This window comes from Equus quagga, chromosome 3 (assembly GCF_021613505.1).
Source record: "Equus quagga isolate Etosha38 chromosome 3, UCLA_HA_Equagga_1.0, whole genome shotgun sequence".
Classification (NCBI taxonomy): Eukaryota; Metazoa; Chordata; class Mammalia; order Perissodactyla; family Equidae; genus Equus; species Equus quagga.
The window spans coordinates 79,506,185-79,529,256 of record NC_060269.1 but is presented as its reverse complement, the minus strand read 5'-3'; the positions used below and the strand labels follow the sequence as shown (position 1 = coordinate 79,529,256).

General features: G+C 38.1%; 1 protein-coding gene across 2 annotated transcripts in view; it reads right to left on the bottom strand.

The window, feature by feature from the left end:
• UNC5C (unc-5 netrin receptor C) overlaps window positions 1-23,072 on the bottom strand; it is a 351,791-nt gene that overhangs the window by 140,753 nt on the left and 187,966 nt on the right. For both annotated transcript variants that reach the window (XM_046655649.1, XM_046655651.1), the window contains exon 2: window positions 1,315-1,536. In XM_046655649.1, coding sequence (XP_046511605.1) covers window positions 1,315-1,536 — 222 coding nt within the window. The remainder of the gene's footprint in view (window positions 1-1,314; window positions 1,537-23,072) is intronic.

The window sequence follows — 23,072 nt, the reverse complement described above, 5'->3', positions numbered from 1 at the left end:
GTGTTATTATGAGTATAGGCCTCACAGGCTTTTTTAAAGGATGCATCTTCCCAGCCCTCTCTCAGCCTGCTGTATTTATTATGTTCCGTCACCTCAATACGCTCTTCATGTTGTTAGAGACACTGCATGCAGATCCCCCTCAGGTGCTGGTCTCTGCTTGCCCCTGGTTAATTCAATATTCGGAGGCAAATATGAATTAATTAAAATTTGGATTTTGAAAATATGTATCCATTTTAGTATGTAGAGATACCTAAGAAAGAAAATGAAGATATTTAAATGTTCCCACTTACGCCAAATTTGTCACTATTTAGCTTGGAAAAATTGATCAGTGAAATCTTAATATTTAAAACATGTGTCTTAATATTATAAAATCATAGATCTAGAAGGGATCTGAAAGTTGAAAGTGCTATTCTCCCTGCTGGAGAGCAAAAACACTAAAACCACTGAAGAAAGATATATATCTTTCCAATTTAAAATAACTCCAGGAAATTCCATAACAATCTTACGTTACCCACCGAGAAGTAAAAAATTGCTATCAAGAAAGTTTCCTTGATAGCCAATCTAAATCCCACAGGTTATTAAAATCTACTTCATATGCTCTATGCCTGTAGCATTTTACTGATAAGGATGATATTTACAGCACAATAAAGTCAAGAGTTTAACCATGCCAGGAGCAAAGATACCCTGATCAAGACCCACCCAGACTGTGGCTACACTCAACACTTCTCTTTCCAGATCTCAGACTATCACTACTCTCAATCACTCTAGATTTAACTTGAACTAAGAATTAGGTAATCAGGATTCATTTTTAGATGTAAGTTAAGGATACAGGATATTTTGAATCTACATTATTTACAAATTATTTTTAAAATATAAGGGAAAATTATGCATGTGAATTATCATTGACAGTCACGTAAGCAAGTATAATTTATCCCTAGTTGAACATGTTCTCCAATCCCAGGATATTGAGATCTGACACCAGACTTGACACACAAGTGAAATTCAAAGACATCTTTTATGGGGCATTTACCATTGATTCAGTGTGTTCACTCTCATTATTTACCTTCTTACGCATGAACCATGTTTGAATTCCATGTAGTCCAACAGGAGTCAAGTCAAGATTTATTCATCACGTTTGACTTTGCAATGCATGGAACGAGATCATCAAATCTTAACCAAACTGATTCAAAACTTTTTGCCAAAGGATAATAACTCCATTTTCAGTTTCACTAATTGAAAGAACAGTATGACAACACACTAAAGAAGCAAGTAAATGAACCCTCAGCAGCAGTCCAAATGCAATGCAAAACTCACCAGAGGTTTCGTCTACCCTCTCATCTACTATGTGGTCCTTCTGATGAACCCATTCACTATTGCACTTGAAGTAGATCTGGGTGGCAGGGCTGGCTTTACAATACAGGTTCACAGGCTTATTCTTCACAATATAAGCTTCTTCAGGCTCAATAAGGAAATGTGGCAGAGGCTCAGGAGGATCAGATGGAAAGGTTTCTGGGAGTTCGTGAAAAAAATCGTCGTCTGGTAAAACAAGAAGTGGAAAATGATCAAAACATTGTAGCCGCTTGCCTTTTACTTGCTACTCATTTAAAAATAATGACTCACAAATGATCTAATTAAGTAATTTGAGTGCTTCCTATGAATCAGGCAGTATGTTAGGTCTATTGACTGGTTGCTCACTTAAGGATTTAGATTATTATTCTCATTTTCACTTATGGTAAAACTCAACATTAGGAAGGACAGATATTGTGCCCTGAGCGCACAGGTAGTTAATAGCAGAACTGGAATCAGAATCTAGGTTTGTCTCACTCAAAACCTGTGATCTCCCCAATACAGCCCCATACCTCCCACTACTCAGGTAGTTTTGTCAGCTTGAGAGCTGACAAAAGCCAAGGAGACTTTATTAGGAAACTTTGTTTGAAAAGTATAAGGCTCATAGGTAAACCTTTAATCCCGTGTAAGGAGCTGAGAAGGAACACTAGAAACATGAATTAAGGATCTTTAAGTTCAGATTCAAATCTATCATTATTTTCAAAAGATGCCACTGCATGACAGATTTATTCATTCAAAGCAGAAATATTTACTGAGCACAGAATTTTTCTGAGCCATGGAAGCACGGATGATAATGTCAAGTTAGCCGACAGTAGATCCACAGCTGAGCCTGGAGTCTAGCAATGCTGTTTGGTCTTATTCGGGAACTATACCTCAAATCTCCTATGTGTTATATGAGTAGTCAAACTTATTCTCATTAGAATATTGCTGAGCATTATCATGAAGAACAGCAGTCGCAGTTTTTATAACACTGAAAATTATCAAATATATCACTCCCACCCTGCTGTTCCACCACCACTGAATAAACAAAACCCCTGAATCACTGGAGATATTTGCACACTTTGAGGTATCTTTTTCTGCATGATTCCACATAAAAAATAGAAAAAAGTAAAAGTGCCTTGAAAAATCTCATTATCATATTTCACAAAATTCAAAGTAAAAAGAGTCTTTTCAACACGCTCCTGACAAATTAGGCCTAATAATTCTCTTCCTATGAGGGATCGTGTAGAACAAAACTACTATTAATTCCATAAGTTGATTAGGCACTGCAGGCTAAAATGTAAGGCTAAAACTCTGAGGTCAAGATTAAAACTTTTCACAAGTTCTTTAACAGTACCTATATTCAGTAGCAAATACAGGATACGGTATTTGTACTTGAAGACGTGTTGCTTGGATGTTAACTTGAAGCTTATTTCATCACTCATTCAGTTGTTGCCCTATTTTAGGAAATGCCCAAAGCGGACATTTGTCCACTAAGAAACCTGGCCTAAGACTTTTCATCTACGTCATGGGATAGCCGTCAAATAGTAATGACGTCTGGTCTCTGCCAAACTGTTTTGCAGTAAAAATTGGCTTCACCTGCATCACAGACAAAACTAGCTTTCAAAGCTGCTTCACAATTAGAAACTCCTGACACTGGAATGTAAATGATGCTTTCTTTTTCACTTTACTTCCTTGATTTGCTTTCTTCTGGCAGGGCATCATTTCTGGTTTTTCCACTGTTGAACATCAAGGACTCAACCTGTCAGCTTACTAAAGAATAACCTTGTTTCCATCAATTTCAGCTTCCTTAGTCAATATGCAAGAACACTCAAGACTCCTTAAATAAACATAGTTCAGAAAGGCAAAGGAATGGGGAACTGAGGTATTGACAGACCCATCAGCATGAAGCTGAAGTCTTGAAGGCCTTATTCAATTTTTTCTTCCAAAGCACTTACTGTTGTATGTAATGATGGACAGTGCTGATAATCAATAAAGCGCCAGAAAATATCAGACTCAAACGCTGTAAAATGTTAGCTGTTGTTTTAAATTATTATTACTCATAAAGGTAGAGGATCAACTTGATTTTTTTACTATTGGTGTATATTTATACAAACAAAAACGTGTATGTATTTCATAACGTATATTTGGTCAGGTATGCACATATAGAAAGCCTTTCTTTGAGTCATTGTTTCAGAAGGGGAGATCTGTTCCTTTGGAAGGAATGATGATTGCAGGTTATCCGATGATTGGTTACTCCCTTACCTTGTTCAATAATGCAGCAAAAGTGCTTATACCGTCACATCTACAGAAAGACAGAGGGCCACTACAAATTGATTACTCTTGCTGCAGAAGCATGTATCTATTTCTTCGGATTATTTTATTGTAAACTACTCAGAAGACTAACGGACAATGAGAAAGTCATACAGGTTTTCAAGTCAAAAAGGGCTCTGTTAAGTGCTGGAAAAAAGAGTAATGATTTAATGATGTATTTAGAAAAATATATGGACAAACTAATTTTGCATTTCCTTAATTTGGAGTTTTAAGACAAGAGGACCACTACAAGAAAAGAGAAGTAATTCTATGTCTTGGTTGAAGGCTTCATAAAATGTTGATTTTTCAAGGTGTTTGTTAAATAACACTTAGTATGTAACTTGTCAAGGAATGATTTCTATCATTTGACATGTTTTCATCATGTGGTAGATACAGCGTTTCCTTTACATAATATTCTAGCTTCTGTATGAACCTCGTCTCTCAGATTTGATCGAGAGATGCCGTAAGCAGCCACAGCATATTAGTTTATTAATATTTCCTGTAAGATATGCACAGGGTATTTAAGTCCATGTGCTAGATGAATTCCTATCAGGCAATATGGCACATCACTTTAGCACTCAATTCAGGTGTTGGGAATGACATTTTAGAGAAAATTTTTAAGACCCTGAGTCAGTAAGCTATGTATAGTGGGACAGTCATGACAAAATGCACATGAACTGATTATCAGTGGGCTCACGGCTGTTGCGAAATTCTTCCCTTCTTTATTTACAACAGATGGCCTGGGTACCATGCCCAACCGTGGAAATTGGCCCAGATAACAACTCCCTCATTAACTCCCAGGTTAAGTATGCTGAAACCACTTTCCTTGCTCTAGACAAAAATGGTAAATGTCAGCATTAATTTCCAGATGTGATGGTATTTCAGAAATTGTCTTTTTATGAAATTTCATGTTACCTTTTTTTCTAAAGTAAGTTTTGAAAATCAAATAAGCAAGCCAATTCTCTTCAACCAAAATTATAAAGAAAAACATCTGAGTATTTAAATATCCAGCATGGTTACTTCTATATGTATTTAACAAGGAAAAAATGATCATCTCTAAATACCATGTGTATTTAACAGGGAAAAAATGATCGCTTGCAAATGGTCATCGACAAATACCTCTCCATGAACATTTAGCTCTTCTGCACTTCCTTCACACACATATGGAAGAATCTCCTTTTCAGCTTTGACAACCTGTTTTACTCATCTATTCCCAAGTTTCAAAAGCCAGAAATACATAACATTAGAATGAAAGCTCTTTGAAGGCAGGGACTATTGCCATTTTCGTTTTTACTTTCGATAAGTCTAGCATAGTGCCAGGCACATTATAGGAGGTCAAAAAAATCTTATAAAAGTATGAAGACTATGCTAATGGAAACTTTGACCATTCCTAAAAGATTCACAAGGAATTTTAGAGTTTACAGTGCCTCAAATTTCATGTACAAATATAAGGTGACATAACAGTAGTAAGATCTACAAACTGGACTGGCTACAAAATTTGTGTGGCTCAGTGCAGAATGAAAATTTGGGGATCCCTGTTAAAGATGTATTAAGAATTCTGAGATAGTGACAGCAGAGCACTGTCACTATTATTAAACCAAGTAGTGGGTCCTGTATGACAGCACAGGTCACATACCCATGAAGCTGGCCCTGTCTGCAAATGTCAGTTAACTGAGCGTTCCACTTCATGGACTGCCTGAGAATTGAAATTACATCTTTATTAGTGGCTATTCATTTTAGAACTTACTTGGTATGTCTCACCTTCTTATGGTGATCAGATGTTTGCTAGAAGAAGGTACGGTTTTTCAGACTGAGAAACTCAGGCTCCACTCAATTCTCTAAGCAGGTGTGTTTGCAGTGGTGTGCAAGGGAAAGTGTGTGATTTCATCTGTTCGTGGCTTTCCCTTTGGATGTACTCCAGGCCCATCCATGGGCCTCATCTGAAAAAAGTAAAATCCCTGCCACCCTGAGGTCAGCTCTTTCAGGGCGCAAGAGGACTGTGTAATCCAAGGGGTGATAAGGTCTAAGAGTCTCCCTTGAGCTGGCAGACTGTTTACTGAAATCAGTTCCTAGCACGCAATGCATTTTCCTACACAAATAAACCAGCTTTCTGATACTATTAAGGTCATGCTGCAAAAGTTGAAGCTATAATGGAACAATGTGATTTTCAGCAGGGAGTCAGTGAGTACATCCTCTTACCACTTTATTTCTTAATATAAATATCCAAAGAGTCTTCTGAGGTCTCCAGGGAGATAATAGGAACTCAATTTGTGAACAGCAACTTCAGCTAGTAAACTTATTCCTGGCAACATGCCACAGTCATCCTAAATTAGTATATGTTGTTATAAAGGCACAACCCAGATGCTGATATTGACAGTGTTGTGCTATTTGGGCAAAAATGGCTTGATAAACTAAATTGCTAAACAAGTTATCTACATGTACTTTATTCAAATTATCAAAGTAAAATTTCCAAAGTTGGTTTTGTTCTGTACATTGAATTCAGTATTAACCTAAAGCTATGACTGCCATTTGAATTCAGATGTAACATTGTTCATTTTACTCTGCTCTAACACTTGACTTAATTTTCCACTTTCTACCATTACTCAATAATGATATTGCCATTTTTATCTTGACATCAGGTAAATCTCAGTATTTCCTTTTCTGTTATCTTATATATAGCCTTTTGTTTTTTTCACTTATACACAAGAACAGAAAGTTCTGCACCATGTATTATTTTTATAGACTTTCATTCCACCTAATTCTTGACAAAAAAATATTACGCTATGAACATCAATCTAGGAAGCTTTATATTGCTGGTTTTATTGCTATATATCAAGCCTCAATTTTCATCAACTTAATACACAAGTTTCCATATTTCTGAATCATAAGACTTAAACTATTATTGCTTATATCATAAAATATAGGACTATTATCCCTTTGTTTGAGACCTGAAGCGTATTCTTCTGAAATGGAATTTACTTCCAAATGATTCAAGAGCAATTTAAAATGAATGACTGCAAAGCTAATTTTATCTGCACTTGGCTGCCCATCCATCAGAGAGATAATTCATGATATATTACAGCAAAAGGCAGCTGAAATTAACCATTTGAATGAGACTTCAGCTTATTTTTAATATTTCAATTAAAATATCTTTTGGAAGACGAAGACTAGAGTCTATATTTCAAGCAACATATTAATGGATTCATCATCTAAATTTAAGTAGCTGAATATATAATGCCTTAAACATATTGCACAATTTGGAGGTACTGAATGATTTCTAACTCCAAAAGAAAATTATTTTTTCTGCTTTAAAAGGAATATTTTCCAAATCTGGCTCATACACAATTAATAGTGACATGAAGTCAACATGCTATTTGACACACACACACCTGTGAAACAGGGCCACCTCCTTCTGCCCCAGGTTAAGCTTTCATGATCTCTGACTTTTACTAACATAAAACCCTCCTAAGTGCTTTCCTGCCTAATCTCTGCCTCTGCTGAGATCATAGTCTATATATCTATATAGATGATATATAGTCTATATAGCACTCTTAGAAGTTTTTCAAAAATACATTTACTCCCTTCTTCAAATAATTTAATAAATACAATGTAAAGCAAGATGATGTTTATTTTTGTTTATTAGATTAGCTAAAAAATATTGATGAGTGGTTAAGGAAATGTGTATTTGCATATACTGGCTGTAGTGTAAATGGGTATCACAATAGAAAACATTTGACAATACAAAGAGAAATCTAATCCCTCCAAACAGGTTATCCCACTTCTTGGAATCCATGTTACAGACATAATGGCATCAAAATGTAAATATATATGGATATATATATATACACACACACACACACACAAAGATGTTCACTGTAGCATTGTTTATTTAAAAAAATGATATATTACAACAAAAGGCAGCTGGAATCATCTATTTGAATGAGACCTGAGACCGAGAACAACTAACAGTCAACTGAGGAATGATTAGATAATTATTTATGATACACCCTTCCAAGAGAACACTGTTTTGCCAATAAAAATAAGGAGGCAGATTTGCATGTATTAAACTAGAAAAGCGCATCCATTATTCACTAAGCAAATAAAGCAAGTTTTTGACCAATCTGCAGAATAATGCCACTTTTTGTTAAGAAATAAAGAAAGAAAGAAAGGAGGAAAGAAGGAAGAAGGAAGGAGAGAAAAAGTGTGTGATGGCTGCATCAATAAATCACATGAAGCGTAAGGTAAAGCCTAGAAACCGATGTGCAAAAAACTTAATGGTAATTACTTCCGGGGAGAAGAATTGGATGGCTTCCAGGGGATCTTTTACCTTCTATTTGAAGTCAGTTTCTCAAATGCTAGATTATGGATGATTTCTAAATTTTGTGTGTTTCTTGAGTTTTTATTAAAATTAAGAGAGAGAGAAATTACATAATCCCATCTGCAACCTCCTGCTTCAGCCTCGAGTAACCCCCACAGGTCTCTCCACTCAGTTAAGCGCCCCCACATCAATAGATGACTCCACAAAGCCTTCCATGATATCCCCACTAAAACCTGTGTTTACAGACCAGCCTACCTGCAGCTACACAGCGTTTATTTCATTCTGCCTGGTTTCATTTCATTTTTGTCTTATTTTCCATTGCCCTAATTTCCTCATCTCTATGACCTCTGACTTGGAACTAAGATAGTTTACTATTTTTCTCATATTTTGTTCAAAGATAAATATTTGCTAGGACTGTCCTAGTTGTTGTAGCTGAAGTTGTACTTTATCTCCCAATGAAGTCTTTTTACCTATAAAAAGAAATAATGAAATAAAAGATATTAAATTTATTAATCTGAATTCATAATAAAAATTAGCCTACTAGTCTGGTTATGCAGCTAACATGTTTGTAATTCACTAGTACCCGACTTTCACCTTAAAGTGCTTTATTTTAGGATGTCAGAAAGGTTCGCTAATATGTGTAGAGACTTGTGTAATGAATTAAGGAAAATTGCTACCATTTTCCTACTCGCTGTTAATGGTTAGATTTACAAATCCTATACTACTATTACAAACTTCAGGAATCTGAAGAATAAAACAAGATCACTCAGAAGAATATTATAGAAATTAAACAATTATTGATAGATAAATAAGACAATGTATACTTAGGGCTAACACTTGTTAGTTAACTAAAAGCATGATTTATAGTTTAAAGGAATTTAATAAAGATTTTCAAATTCCACACTATAGTATCTTCACATGACACATGCTGATCTCTGTCCCAGAATACTATCCGTGACGGTCAGTTTTACGTGTCAGCTTGGCCAAGAATACATTCCCCAGTTATTTAATCAAACACTAATCTAGGTGTTGCTGTGAAGGTATTTCGAGGATGTGATTAAATCCAAAATTAGTTACCTTAAGTAAGAGAGATTATCCTAGATAATCTGGGTGTGCCTGATTCCATCAGCTGAAAGGCCTTATAAGCAGAGCTGATGCCTCTCTGGGCAACACTACATTAGTGTTTGACCGAATAACCAGGGAATGTAGCCTAGCCAAGGTGGCACATAAAACTGGCCATCACACTTCCCACAACTTCATCGACACCCTGTTTTGTAACTCTTACTCATTCTTCAGGTGTCAAACACCTCTTCCTCTGAAGCCCCCCTCCCCAAGTCCTGGCCATAAGCTCCTGATTCATCTTCCATTGCTCTCTACTCTTATTCTTTCTTTTTATTTCTTCCTCAGTAGAAGGAAAGTTCTGAGTGTTAGGAACAGCGCTTATCTTATTCATTTCTGCATGGCCAATATCTACTCCAATGCCTGGAATGGACTTCAGGGTTTTTTTTCCTTTCCATTTGAATTGTTGTCCCTAAGAAAGTTCTATAGGATAGGATAGGACAGATGTATATAGGAGTTGCTCTATCAACAGAAATCGTGAGAAGAAATTGTTGCACAAAATATAACAGAAATATACATATTTAAAAGGTGGTTCTTTAGTATTTATAAGTACAGATCCAGTTCCCACCTCAAAAATAACTATATCTATCTTCTATGCAAGTGTTACTGCCGTATATCATGAGGTGTATACCACCTCGGACTAAATATATTCCTTCACTACATAATCAAAGTTGAATCTAAAACATTTTGTGAGTGAGAAATAATAGGACACATCTGATGACACCGCCTCTTCAGCCCCTTGGCCTCGTTTGACACCTGACTTCACCGCACCACTCCCTTCTTTTGAAACTCCCTCCTGTCTCGGGGACTGTGCATTAGCACTAGATTGCTTCCCTCCTACCTCTTCGACCTTTCTCTTTCTTCTTTGCTGCTTGAATACAGTCAGATACTTACCAAGGTTCTCTCCTTTAGTCTCTCCCTTGGGCACATCATCCACAACACTGACTTCAATTATCAGATCATGTCACACACACAACCTTCCACTCCACCCCGCTGCTTCTCAAAACCCTTCGACGCCTTTGCATTGACCGAGAAGGAAACCAGACTCTTTACCAAGGCCAAAAAGGACCCACCTAATCTTATTGTTGCTGGCCTCTGTGTCTCCTTTCCTGCCCTCCTGCCCTTTCCTCAACATTCTCAAGACAGATAGACCGGTATTTACATCTTTGAACACACGGAGCTCAATCCTACCCTAGGCCATTTGCTCCTGCTCTTTATTTCTCTAGGAAAGATCTTCTCTCCTTCTGGCCATTTAGGTTTCAGCTCAAGACGTCTTCCGGACAAAGAGATTCTTAAGCACCCAATTTCAATCTCTTAACATCTCTCTTCAGGAACACATCATCATTCTTTTTCATGTCTTCAACAGTGTGCTAATTTTGTCTTACACACACGAAACAGTTTTTTAAGCATTCAGAATTCACAAGTAAGGGAAACAGAACATATCAGAATGCTAGGCTGAGATAGCGAAGGAGACAAATATCACCAAATTAAGAATAAGACTTCAATTCATATATTGGAAACTACCAAAATAAAATCTCTGGAAAGACGTTGAAAATAAGAATACTTGGCTTATGGGTACAATGTTCATCCATAAAATTAAGACCTAAAAATAATAACCATCAATGATAAGACCACATGGTTTATATTTTACAAACATGATCATTAAAAAACTTTAATCTGAGATTTCCCATACAGGTTAAAAGCTCTGTTTAGGACTTTGGCATTAAGGAATTATTCCTTAAACTGAGCAAAATAATTAATTAATAGTACACCTAAAAATACAGTAGTTCATAAATCCATAACAAAGTTCATGAATATAGGAAATTTCAAAATTATGAAATCTCAGTCTTTTCTAGAATTCTCCCAAGCTAGAAATTTAATTGTCTTTGACTCTTTTCTCTCTCTCACGTCCAACATAAAAACAATCAATAAGTCCTACTAATTTTGTGACCTACCTGCTTCTTGAATCTGCCTCTTTTTCTGATTCCACTGCCATCACCATTTCTTGCCAGAATATTTTCAAAGCCTCAGAACTGGCATCCTTTGCCTCCTGTCTAAAGGCAAGATCTGACTAAGTCACTCCTCTGTTTAAAATTCGAAAGCTCCTCATTTCCTGTAAGGTAAATCTAAGCTCCCAAGATGGTACACATGCTCCTCCATGATCTGAAGCTGACCAACATTCCACCGTCGTCTCTCACCACTCCCTGCCTCGTCCTCCACATGCCCACAGAGCAGACCATCTACCATCCTTTGGACACAACACACAGTTTCTATACCTGCTGTCTTCAGTGACCTTCCTCTCCTATTTTACTTGCTCTTCCTCAACCTCTAAGCCTCAGGCATCAGTCCTTCCAGGAAGTTTTCTCTGGCTTTCCTCACTTCCGCCAGATACAACCCACCTCTCCCCTACCCCTACCTTCAACTTTGTTAGGGGCATTATATTTATTTCTAACACTGCATTTTATAATTAACTTTGTAGCTAACCAACTGGCTTTTATTCATCTTTGTATATTTAGTGCTTATATAGTCTTTGGAACTGAATATAAAATTTTTGAATAAATGGCTGCAAGGCTTTCTGTATCTATGGAAGAACACATAGACTTTGGGTTCTCGTAGACTATGAATTGTGCTGTTTTTAGAAAAATAGGTGTTGGGACCCTGCAGACTTGGGTTTGAATCTCAGCACCACTCTTCACTATGTATGTGACTTTTGCCATTTCACCTCATCTCAGTTTCTGTGGCTGTGAAATGGGTAGGTACAGCAACATGGTGACAGCGCACAGGTTACATGAAACAAGGTAATAGGACTGATTTAACATAGAGCTGATCACAAATAAGATCTTCACATATGATAACTATTTGTATTATTTTCTCGTTGCACTGTATTGTGAATACTAAGTTTCTCTCATTTTCCCAAACATGCTTGACCACTAGCTCCTCTTGAATCCATCTTCTTGAGTGTCCTTTCCCTCCTGTGCTTAGGAAATGCCAACTCTTCTTTCCAAGTTCACCTTAAGCTTTATCTCCTCCAGGAATTCATTCTAGACTCTTCCAGCATGTGTTTGTGGCCTTATTTCTCTGCTAACACTGCGCAATATGCATTGTTATATCATTGCACTTGTCACACGGTAATATGTCATATTGACTTTTCTGAGCCCCACTACACAGAGCTTATTTGAACAAGATTATTTGTATTTCATTCAGGAATCTGTAGCACCCAGCCATGTTTGGCACATAGCAGGACCACAAGATAAATAAATAAAAGACGATGTTTGTTGACTGAATTGATGAAGAGGTATAGAAATTCCTAAAAGTGTAAGTTTCCAATTTTTTTAATGTATAAGTCAGTACTCTTCATTTTTCTACTCTGTAACAAATGAATCTTTAGATTTTGTGTTAGCATCTTTTTGAGAGTCCTCATTCTTTCTTGTGGGTATATAAAATCGTTTTATCTCACCTTAATTTTCTTTCTAAATTTTGGACATAATTTATAAACAAAATTTCAGAATTTGCTTTCTCATCAATAATTCCCATATAAACAAACTCCAGTTACTATGTCACTTCCCAAAATATGTTTATTTTCAGGTACTGCTTTGGAGGAGTCAGCTGGAGGTGGGGAAAGGAACACTGACCTGCGAGCTGGGAGCCTGGTGCTGGTCCTCGTCACTTTCCCTAAGCTTTATTGTTTTTTGTAAGTGTGATTAGGTAGGTAGGTTGATAGGTGGGTTTGTACAGTGTGAACAGAAGTCCAGATTGTGAGTACACCATGCACATAAATAGCAGAGCTTCGAGAAAGTGAGGGTATCTACAAGTTCTCCAGCCCAGAAGTCTGTGCTTCCATCATGACTGTGGATCAGGACTGTGGGAGGGAGGCCAGGGTTACAACGCGGAAAAAAGATGCTCAGAGAACGGTCTCATTTCTCTGTGCCCTGTCTCACAGGCTGGGTAGCCGTCACAGAACTGTGTAGGCGGTAGGGTGGGGGAGGCAGGGGAACATGGGAGAGAATTGCTTGTGGCTGTAAAGTAATTTGTTGCCTAATTAAGTATCCACAGAGATTTTAGTCAGTACAACTGTCTCATTTTATAGAAGAGGACGCTGAAGCCCAGACACTTGGAGTGGCTTCTCTGGGGTGGCATGGCTATGAAGCGGCAGGAGCAGCCCTCTCAGGTCACAATCGACATTTCTTGGTTCCGGTCTATATTTTCTGATTGTGTAAGCTCTGTGGTGCCACCAAAATACCCCCTTCTAATTCAGCTGATAGTTTATTTTGTCTTCTTATTTTTGAGCTACCCCACAGACTATCATTTTTTAAAATGCTATTATTTATCTTTTCTTAAAAAATTGCAACACTAATATATTTTAGTTGGTAAAATTCTACAATAAAGAAACAAATAACAAAAATGGAAAGTCACTCCTCAAGCTGCAGCCCACTCCCCAAATCTACCTACCATTGAGACCAGTGTGCTTTGCTGTCGACCTTCCTCTATGCAGTTATTTATGGAGGCGTGTGTGTAAATGTGTGTGGATACACACATAGCATCAAACAAAATACAAATGGGACCTTGCTGTCCATGTTCTGTGTTGCCTATTGCTTTTCATAGTCAATTCTCTGCCTCACTTGTTCCATCACTTGCCAAGGTTGGTGCTGTCATATGCCCACTGTGTTCCAACCACAGTCCTACGATGTCTAGTGTAAGCTAACATCCAAAGCTGAAAAACAACAAAACAAAAAGACCGTTGTGCATTTATGGCTTTGGTAATGTTTGCATGACACCAAAATTTCTGCAGAAGTTTTATAACAAAAACAAACAAGCCCCACAACCTTTATTAATGTCATTGTCATCTTTAGTTCTGAGAACTGAATTCTGGATCCATGTATGTCATTTTAAAAATCGTAGTTTCCAGTTAGCATGTGATATAAATGCACATTCCATGACTTTGCCAGCAAAAGATGAATTCTGCTGGATGGGGCTGGTCTGGTGGTGCAGTGGTTAAGTTTGCGTGCTGTGCTTCGGCAGCCCAGGGTTCACTGGTTTGGATCCCAGGCTCAGACATACACCCTACTCATCAGGTCATGCTGTGGCAGCATCCCATATACAAAATAGAGGAAGATTGGCATAGATGTTAGCTCAGGGCCAATCTTCCTCAGGAAAAAAAATTAATTGTTCTTGTTAAGTGAGGGTACTGATTCTGAACCAATATTCTCACTTTTTATCCTTTTTGATGGAGCAAATGACATTCTTCCAAAATTTATTGTTTTGAAAGATAACATACTCAGTATACTGAAGAAGATGGTAAGGCTGTGAATCACCTCCAGTAAGGTACAGGGTTGGTTAATGTTTCACATTTCACCTCTGCTGACACTGGAAATCATAGCACTTGACACTGGTCACAAAAGTATTAAACCTTAAAGCAGCGGCACTTCCTTCTCCACGGGAGACCTCACTTCTCCTTGACACTTTATTCCTGAAATCCCTTTAGGCTCCTGGCCTTTTCTCCCTGTCGTTAACCCCCGTAACTAATTAAATCTGGACAAGTCTTTGGTGAAAATAGTTTTCCTTCAAAGTTATTCATTCAAAGTTCCCCTTAAGGCATTCTTTGTCACTTTAGCCTTAGCCTGCCATCTTTACATGAAGTTGAAAGAGGTGAGCTATTTTTATAAGATAAAAAGTCTTTCAGGACTGAAATCTACCTTGATGTTTCAGATAAAGACTAGATTTTGAAGTATGACAAATGCTTCAGCATTTCTAGAAGTTTACAAGTAACAAAAAGTTCCAAAAACTCCTGTCTCAAAGACAGTTAAACTTTTCGTTATATTTGGAAGTAGTTTTATTTGGGGTCTATAATTAAATTCTCTGACAAAAACAGAGAAGGATTAACCAATCAGTATAGTTGAACTCATTCCCAATAAGTTAGTGTCGGGAATCATCTTGACCTCAGAATTGAGCAGCACTTTGAATACTGTTATCTATTTAGAAGGAGACAGAGTGATGATCAAAGGAAATAAGGAATCAAGGCTGAGAATATGGCACTGCCTAAGTATTTTTTCTGCTGAGATAAAATTAAAACTTTCTAAGTTGCCAATTACTTTAAACCTACTTCTACATTTTGCAAATAAACAGAAAATATTACCTTTATTTTGTTAAAAAATGTAAAGATCAGGGATGTACCGTGTGTTGTTGACTCAGGGTGCTCAGCTCCAGGGCAAAAGATGGAACGAGATTTAATGATGGGCTCCACCATCACTTGCTTAAAGCCAGAGACTGTTTCTAAGAAGTTTTCTTTATGAAACCAATTTTTTTCTATATTATTTAATATTATATTGCCATCTCATTTTTTAGCCACCCTGTGGGATGCAACTTTTTATAATAAGCTCCCTTTGTTTTTCATAGATGAAAACTTGGGTTCTGAAAGCTTGAGTATGTTTCCCAAGACTATCCACCCATTTAAGGGAAGAGCTAGGAAAGGCATCCAGGTCTGGCTTTGTAAGCCTGAGCGCTTTTCAAGTGAAGCTGCCTCCCAAAGCATGAAAACTTACGATTTAGTAAATCATTGTCCACTATTCTCTTACAGTACTATCATTAGCAATAACATCGAAACAGCTCTAAAAAATAACAAATAGTTATAAAACACTTAAAAACGCCCAGTACCCCACCAAGAACTTTAGATTTATTCCTTAATTTAATTCTCACAACAGCATCATGGGTGATATCATTATCTCCATTATAAAGATGAAAAAAGAGAGGCACAGAGAAGCAAATTAACTTGCCCAAGGTCCACATGGCTAATAAGCAGCAGCAATTTTCTTTAACAAACACTCAACACAGACTTAGAGAATCACCTGATGAATAATCAGCTGTGTGGAGTTTCACAAGAGGGTACCATAATTTGTTTATTAGTTATCGGTCAAAATGAGGAATATATAGATGCTATTTTTTCAATACATAATTTTATATGTACTGTATCTGCTGCTAGTCTCTTCAAAGACCACAAGGACATGTTATTATTGCTCTTTTATTTGGTTTGCTTTCTAATGTATTCAACCAACATATTTATAATAACTGTTTTAAATTACCTATAAAAGCTATCCTTTAAGTTAAAGGAAAAAGACTTGCCAGATCATTGTCCACAATATAGAGGGAAAAAATAAAACACCCGGCACAGAATAGGTGTAAGCAATTTGAAAATTGTTAATTGCTCCAGAGAGTAAGGTATTAGCACTGTTAAAATTATTATCAAATTAAGTAATAACAAGCTAAGGCGATTTGCAAAAAGAATAAAAGGAAAATGTCCTAAGACATGTAATGCAACCAACTGCAAAATGTAACAACTTTTAGGGGTTATTCTTGAGCCAGAAATCTTAACCTGCATTTTATCCACCTATAAAGTGCTTCTTCAGAATATCTAAAATATAAACAATGATTATGAACTAATGTAAACTGGGACAAAGGAGGACGCTTTGTGGAAAAACAGGGGTGCCAGGGTACAGCTCTGGCCGCTTTTGTTACAGGAGGTGGATTTCTTCAACTGGTATCCATTTTCCTTTCACCAAGGCCTCTGTTTCATCAAAGCTCCAAAAGAGAAATAGGAGTTGACAATCTTTACAAATATAAAGGAGGCAAACGATCTGCGGAAAGGAAGAATAACAAGGTTTCCTCATGTTAGGAGGTGTTTTATCAGAAATGCACTCATGCTTGGAAAATCTAGGTCTTCGAGCACATGTGGCTATTCTCAGGAAAGCATACCCTTTCTGTCTTCCACTTCGGTGATCTCAGGGAGTGAAAAACCATTCTGTGAATGCAGCGAGTTCACTGACATTAGCAGCATATCATTTTCCCAAAGTCTGAGAGAGCAATGGATTGATTTCAGGGTTCACGGGGGGCAGGGCCAGGCAGCGCGGCTCACACGGCTCTCGGAAACAATATAAACTCATGGAGCTATTTCAAGGTCTCCTGAAGATGTGATAAACTACTGGATTGGGTTACACGCTTCCTCCTGCAGCGACTGTTTTATCCACTCCTCTCAGATAAGTCAGGCTGATTTGTCGTTTTCATGCTCTGTTTTTCTTCAAATCTACTTAAATAAGCAGGGTGACTTCAGGCCAGACCCCCGAACTCCCTCTTCCTCTGAACGGGTTCACCTGGAGTTCTTGTGAAATCATTATCCTTTTCATACCTTTCAGACTGACTGCTGCAAAAAGTGAATCCAAAAGGAAACAAAACTAAACGAAAATAAGATGGGGTCATCAAGGATATGCTGCTGTGTGCAAATGTGGATGCAGAATCATGCAGGATTTATGAAAATGTCTCCTCTGCAGCGGGGGCTGCGGGCAGATCGAATGCCTGTGACCCTGTAAGACTCACAAGTCCCTCAGGCCAGAGCACCTCTTCACTCTCGCCAAAAACAGAACCACTTCCAAATCAAAGCAAACAAAATCCCTCCGACAGTCAGGAGAGCCAAGAAACAAGGGAGCTATTTGAACTCGATTGTTTCTGCTGAAATCACTGCCAGTGCTTCAGGGAAAGCTTCCGCTTGTATGATCTGTCAGGAAAATCAAGCTGCCTTTTTTCATAAATTGGGAAATCAAGTTGAACCCTACTGAACCGAAGACTCAAAAAATATTCTCATGATTCCTATTATCAGTTTACCCATTCACTGCTGCTGGTTCTTCAGTATTCTCAGGGTACCAGGCTCAGGTCTAAAAAGTGTCCTTGCTGTTAATTACCTATAAACCTGATACTGCACATGACTGCCTGAATGAATGAGACATAATGTGAAAAACATACTGGACTCAGGATCAGAAGACGTACATTGTCAAGACATAGATACTCTCTGAGCCTCAGCTGCCTCACCTGTTAAATGGAAGATAATGCAATGGAAACATGTTGTTTGCCCTTGATCTATTTCCTCTTGTTTTGTGACAGAAATGTCTCCTACACTCTCAGGCCATGTGCTTCAGTTTCCCATTCGCTTCCACTCCATCCCATCAGAACATTCCCATCTTGTGACCACAACTACTGGTTCACGGCGAGCGCGTGACCATACGTGATGTCATCAAAATGAAATTTGAGATTTTGTTGTAATAGAAAGAAAATGATTGCTGAAAGGATTGGCTGTTAGTATGACATTGTTCCTGGCCATCTTGATGTGGGACGGAAAGAGCAAGCTTGAATGAAGCCAACGCAGGGAAAGGCAGAGCTGAGAGATATATCGAGAATGTGTTGAGGTCATAATTCGCGTCAATGGATCTGGCCGCAACTGAAATTAGATGTATCTAATTCTGGGATTTTCTGTTACGTGAACGACTGAATTCATTTTTTCTTTTTTGACTTAAACATGTTTGATTCGGTCTTCTTACACTTGCATCCTGAAGATTCCTAACTAGTGTGAAGACTAAACTGACATACCAATATGAATAATAGTTTTGGAAAATTCTTATTTGTTTAAGCATAAAAGCTAAAATCTTTGGCTTTACAAAACATATTTGCACTTTTATTCAATTAAATGGATAAGCTTAAAAAAAGTTTCCTGAGGCCAGCCTGGTGGTGTAGCAGTTAAGTTTGCACACTCCGCCTCAGTGGCCCAGGGTTCGCCAATTTGGATCCCAGGCGGACCTACACACTGCTTATCAAGCCATGCTGTGACAGGCGTCCCACATATAAAGTAGAGGAAGATGGGCACGGATGTTAGCTCAGGGCCAATCTTCCTCAGCAAAAAGAGGAAGATTGGCGACAGATGTTAGCTCAGGGCTAATCTCCCTCAAAAAAAAAAGTTTCCTATTCCATAGGCACTTTACCAGGGCTTGGCAATATGATGAATAAGAAAATAGAACTAGTTCTGAAGGAGCTTACAGGTAAGGAAGGACACAAACATGTGTTGAATAATAAATAGGATACTGTAAAAAAGGTAGAAACTGTGGACTATATAAAATGCAAAGCTAGCATATTACACAACCCTAGGGGGTGCCATTCACACCACAGCATATGTAAATGTCATTCCCTGGAGCCATACACAGAAACCATAGCTCAACTGTACCTCTGTCAGCTGGTAGATGGGGCCAGCCAAACTCTTGGACTAGCAAGTATTTTCAGTCTCCATAATAGTTCTTGGCTGTTGCATTTTTTAATGAACTGATCATTGCCCACTATATTTGAGTTTTCAAGGAGAGTTTCCAGGAGAAAGCTGGCACCACAGGTTTACCATTACACAAACCAGATGCAAATCTCACCGGTCTTCCTTGGCTGTGCTATCATTTGTTAGTGATCAGCTGGCAGAGACACCACTAAATCAAGCATCTGCAAACATAAAATGTCACATCTCAGGATTACAGAGGTCTTTGGGCAGTGGGAGATTCATTGAATATCAGATTAATGATTTGGCAAAACAAGTGGAGCTTTTATGACTCAAAGGTCCTTTACAACAACATACTTTCACACTGTTGCCTCAGCGATAATACTTCATTTTAAGTGGCAAAATCAAACTAAAAGTAAATTAGTACCCAAATTAATCCAACAGCTGTGTGTTTTGATAGTGATTAATATGCACAGTATAAAAGAGGTTTTGTTTCTCTCTTGTTCTCAGTCACAAAAGAGAGAGAGGGAAAAAAACTGTTCTTTGATATAATGCCCCTTTTGAAGCAATGCCAAGGTAGCACATTGCTTAGTTACAGAAAAATGATCTGAGACCTTCAGGGAGACTGCTTTTCTTTCCTGGTGGAATAACAGCCACAGTTCCCCTTCCACCCTAGGAGAGCTCATCTGATGCCTCGCTCCTAGAGTCAAACTCAAACCAGGCCACCTCCCCTTCCCAGGATGACACAGTTCCAGCCCCAGGGCTTGGTTTGCTTGCTTTGCTCTACTTAGATGCTGAATCTCCGTCTTCTGGAGCAAGCAACTGTAACCCAGCAAGTGAACCACGTTGGCCAAACTCTTTGGATAAAGTATCAGGATGATAAATCCATAGACAGTAGTGCCCCCTTATCCATGGTTTCACTTTCCGAGGTTTCAGTTACCCGCGGTCAATCACGGTCCTAAAATATTAGATGGAAAATTTCAGAAAGGAAGAATTTATAAGTTTTAAATTGCATGACCTTCTGAGTAGCATGATGAAGTCTCTCGCTAGCCTACCCAGGAAGTGAGTCACCCCTTTGTCCAGCATATTCACACTGTATGCATTACCCCCCTGTTGGTCACTTAGTAGCCCTGTGGGTTATCAGATCGACTGTCGTGGTATCGCAGTAATTGTGTTCAAGTCACCCTTATTTTACTTAATAATGGCCTCAAAGTGCAGGAGTAGTGATGCTGGCAATTTGGATATGCCAAAGAGAAGCTGAAAAGTGCTTCCTTTAGGTGAAAAGGTTAGTTTTCCACTTAATAAGGAAAGAAAAATGATCTTATGCTGAGGTTACTAAGATCGACTGTAAGAATGAATCTTTCATCTGTGAATTTGTGAAGAAGGAAAAAGACATCTCTGCTAGTTTTGCTGTCACACCTCAAATATGCATGTACAGGAAAAGCCTTAGTATGTATAGGGTTTGGTACTCTTTGCAGTTTCAGGTATACCCTGGGGGTCTTGGAACGTACCCTCTTTGAATAAGGGGGGACAACTGTACATTCACATCCATATTTATCAGCATATTAAGATTTGCCAGTAGTTTGGCTACATAGTCAAAATCACTGTCTCCATCATTCCCAGCCCAAACTCCTGCTGCTGTCTTTCCCAGGACCTGGAATTTTCTGAAGCCCCCCTGGCCTGCATGTCACAAAATACCAGTGGTCTGGAGGCTGAAAGGGCTGGCTGGCTCTAAGCTGAGCTGGCAAAATACAACTGTGCTCGCCTGGCTTGTAGTAATATGCTGATGTTCAGAGCTGTGGATATTTTCAAGACCCATATCCCATTACTGATATGGGAGCATAATTCTACTTTTGGTATGATTCAATATATGGTGCAGTGAGGCAGTTTCAAATATGTCTATAAAGTTTTTTTGTTTTTTGTTTTTTTTGGTGAAGAAGATTGCCCCTGAGCTGACATCTGTGCCAATCTTCCTCTATGTGAGAAGCCCTGACAGCGTGGCTTGCTGAGCAATGTGTATGCCCATGTCCAGGATCAGAAGCCGCAGACCCCAGGTTGCTGAAGCCGAGTGCATGAACTTAACCACTGTCCATCAGGCCAGCCCCAAAGTATTCCATTTTTTAATTACTCAGGATGGTTGTTATTTTTATCTTATCAGCAATCAGCACTACAGTTGTGTTTGCAGCTCTGGTTTAGCTGCTAAAAGTCTTAAAACCAAATCTGTGGTCCCCTGGAAAGACTAAGTAATTCCCCATGCTGGTTTTACAGAGAAGGCAGCGGAGCTCAGGGATCTGGAGCCCAGGCTGCTAGGCCAGGCGGCAGTTCAAACAAAACATGCGCTCTGTCCCTTTAACTCTGGAGCACGTATCTTGACCTTTTTGTGAGATGTTCCTACCACCTAAGGTTACTCTGAGGACTAAATGAGTTTCTTTGTGAAAAGTGTTTACAAGAGCACCTGGCATTGGGTACACATTGAATAAACATGCCATCATCATTGTGAATTCACTATCATTATGGCCTTGATTATTTTCCTGCCCCATCAACTTCCTCAAAGATTTGTCTTATTTACTGTGGTTTGTGTATTTTTTTAAGCATTGCCAAATTCCTTATCAAGCTGTCAAGCACAGTACAGTATAAACAAAACAATATAAATAATTTATTCCTTTAATTTTCTAACAGAAATAGTATCCAACTTTGCTCTTAAAAGCACATCCTCATCAAAAATTTTACTTCACAATGCTATTTGAAGATTTTATTTCATAATGCTACTTCTAATGGCTCAGACCATACTTGAAAGTGTTCTTCTTTATACTCAAACATGTGCTGAAATGTCAAGCTATCTTTTCAAACACAGATCAATTTCTAATATACATAGAGTTAAAATCACACATGCCCTAAATATCAATGCATATGAAAAGTTATGAGAATAAACAACACAAAAGGTAAGTGCAATGACAAGACCTGGGTTGTGTGGCACAACTGGTCACGTCTAGCAATCTGGGCCCCAGCTCCCATCTACAGGGCAAATCTCCCTTGTTATCCAGGATTTGACTGTCATGTACCAAGTAACTTCTTCCCCCAGGATTTCTCTATCCTAAAGAATTTCCTGAGAAGCAGTTTTTTCATATCCAAATTATAAGCAGTCATATATGTTTTCTTCCTCTACTTGAAAGGAAATTAAATTTGGTCTGTGGACTATCATGGAGCAAAGTGCTGGAAACCTACCATCTGGTCCTGTCATGAAAAGGGCCTGGAATCACCTACTTTTGAAAAGAGAAAGGTACAAGTTTACATTTTCTAAGAAATGAAGTCAAAGGAAGCATTATTTTATATTAATAAAATATATGCGATGTTGAAAACACCACCAACTTACAAATTGTATTTTACCCAAAATTTGTTATGAGTCACTATATCCTTTATCTTAAACTTCTCAAGGAATCTAAACTGCCTGTAGCATCCAACAATCACAAAGACAACACAATTAAAATCCCAGGCTTTTTCCTGGATTCTTCTAAGTCTGGAGAAATTGCTTCATATTCTAAAATCTCTCCTTTACATAAAAAATCCAATACTAAACTAGTCATGCAGTTCATTGTAAAATGTAACAAGAAGCTACCACTGGTAGGACCTTTGTCAACAAAAGTGCTAGCTGGAAACCTAATTGTATAATAGTCTCCAAAGTAGTTCCACAGTAAAACCTTCTGTGGTTTTCTGATTAAGTCCAGTCAAACCCAACTTCGTATTATTATTTTTTTGTGTGAAGAATATTATCCCTGAGCAAACATCTGTTGACAATCTTCCTGTTTTTGCTTGAGGAAGATTGTCCCTGAGCTAACATCTGTGCTAGTCTTCCCCTATTTTGTACGTGGGACCCCACCACAGCATGGCTTGATGAGCAGTGTGTAGGTCCATACCTGGGATCTG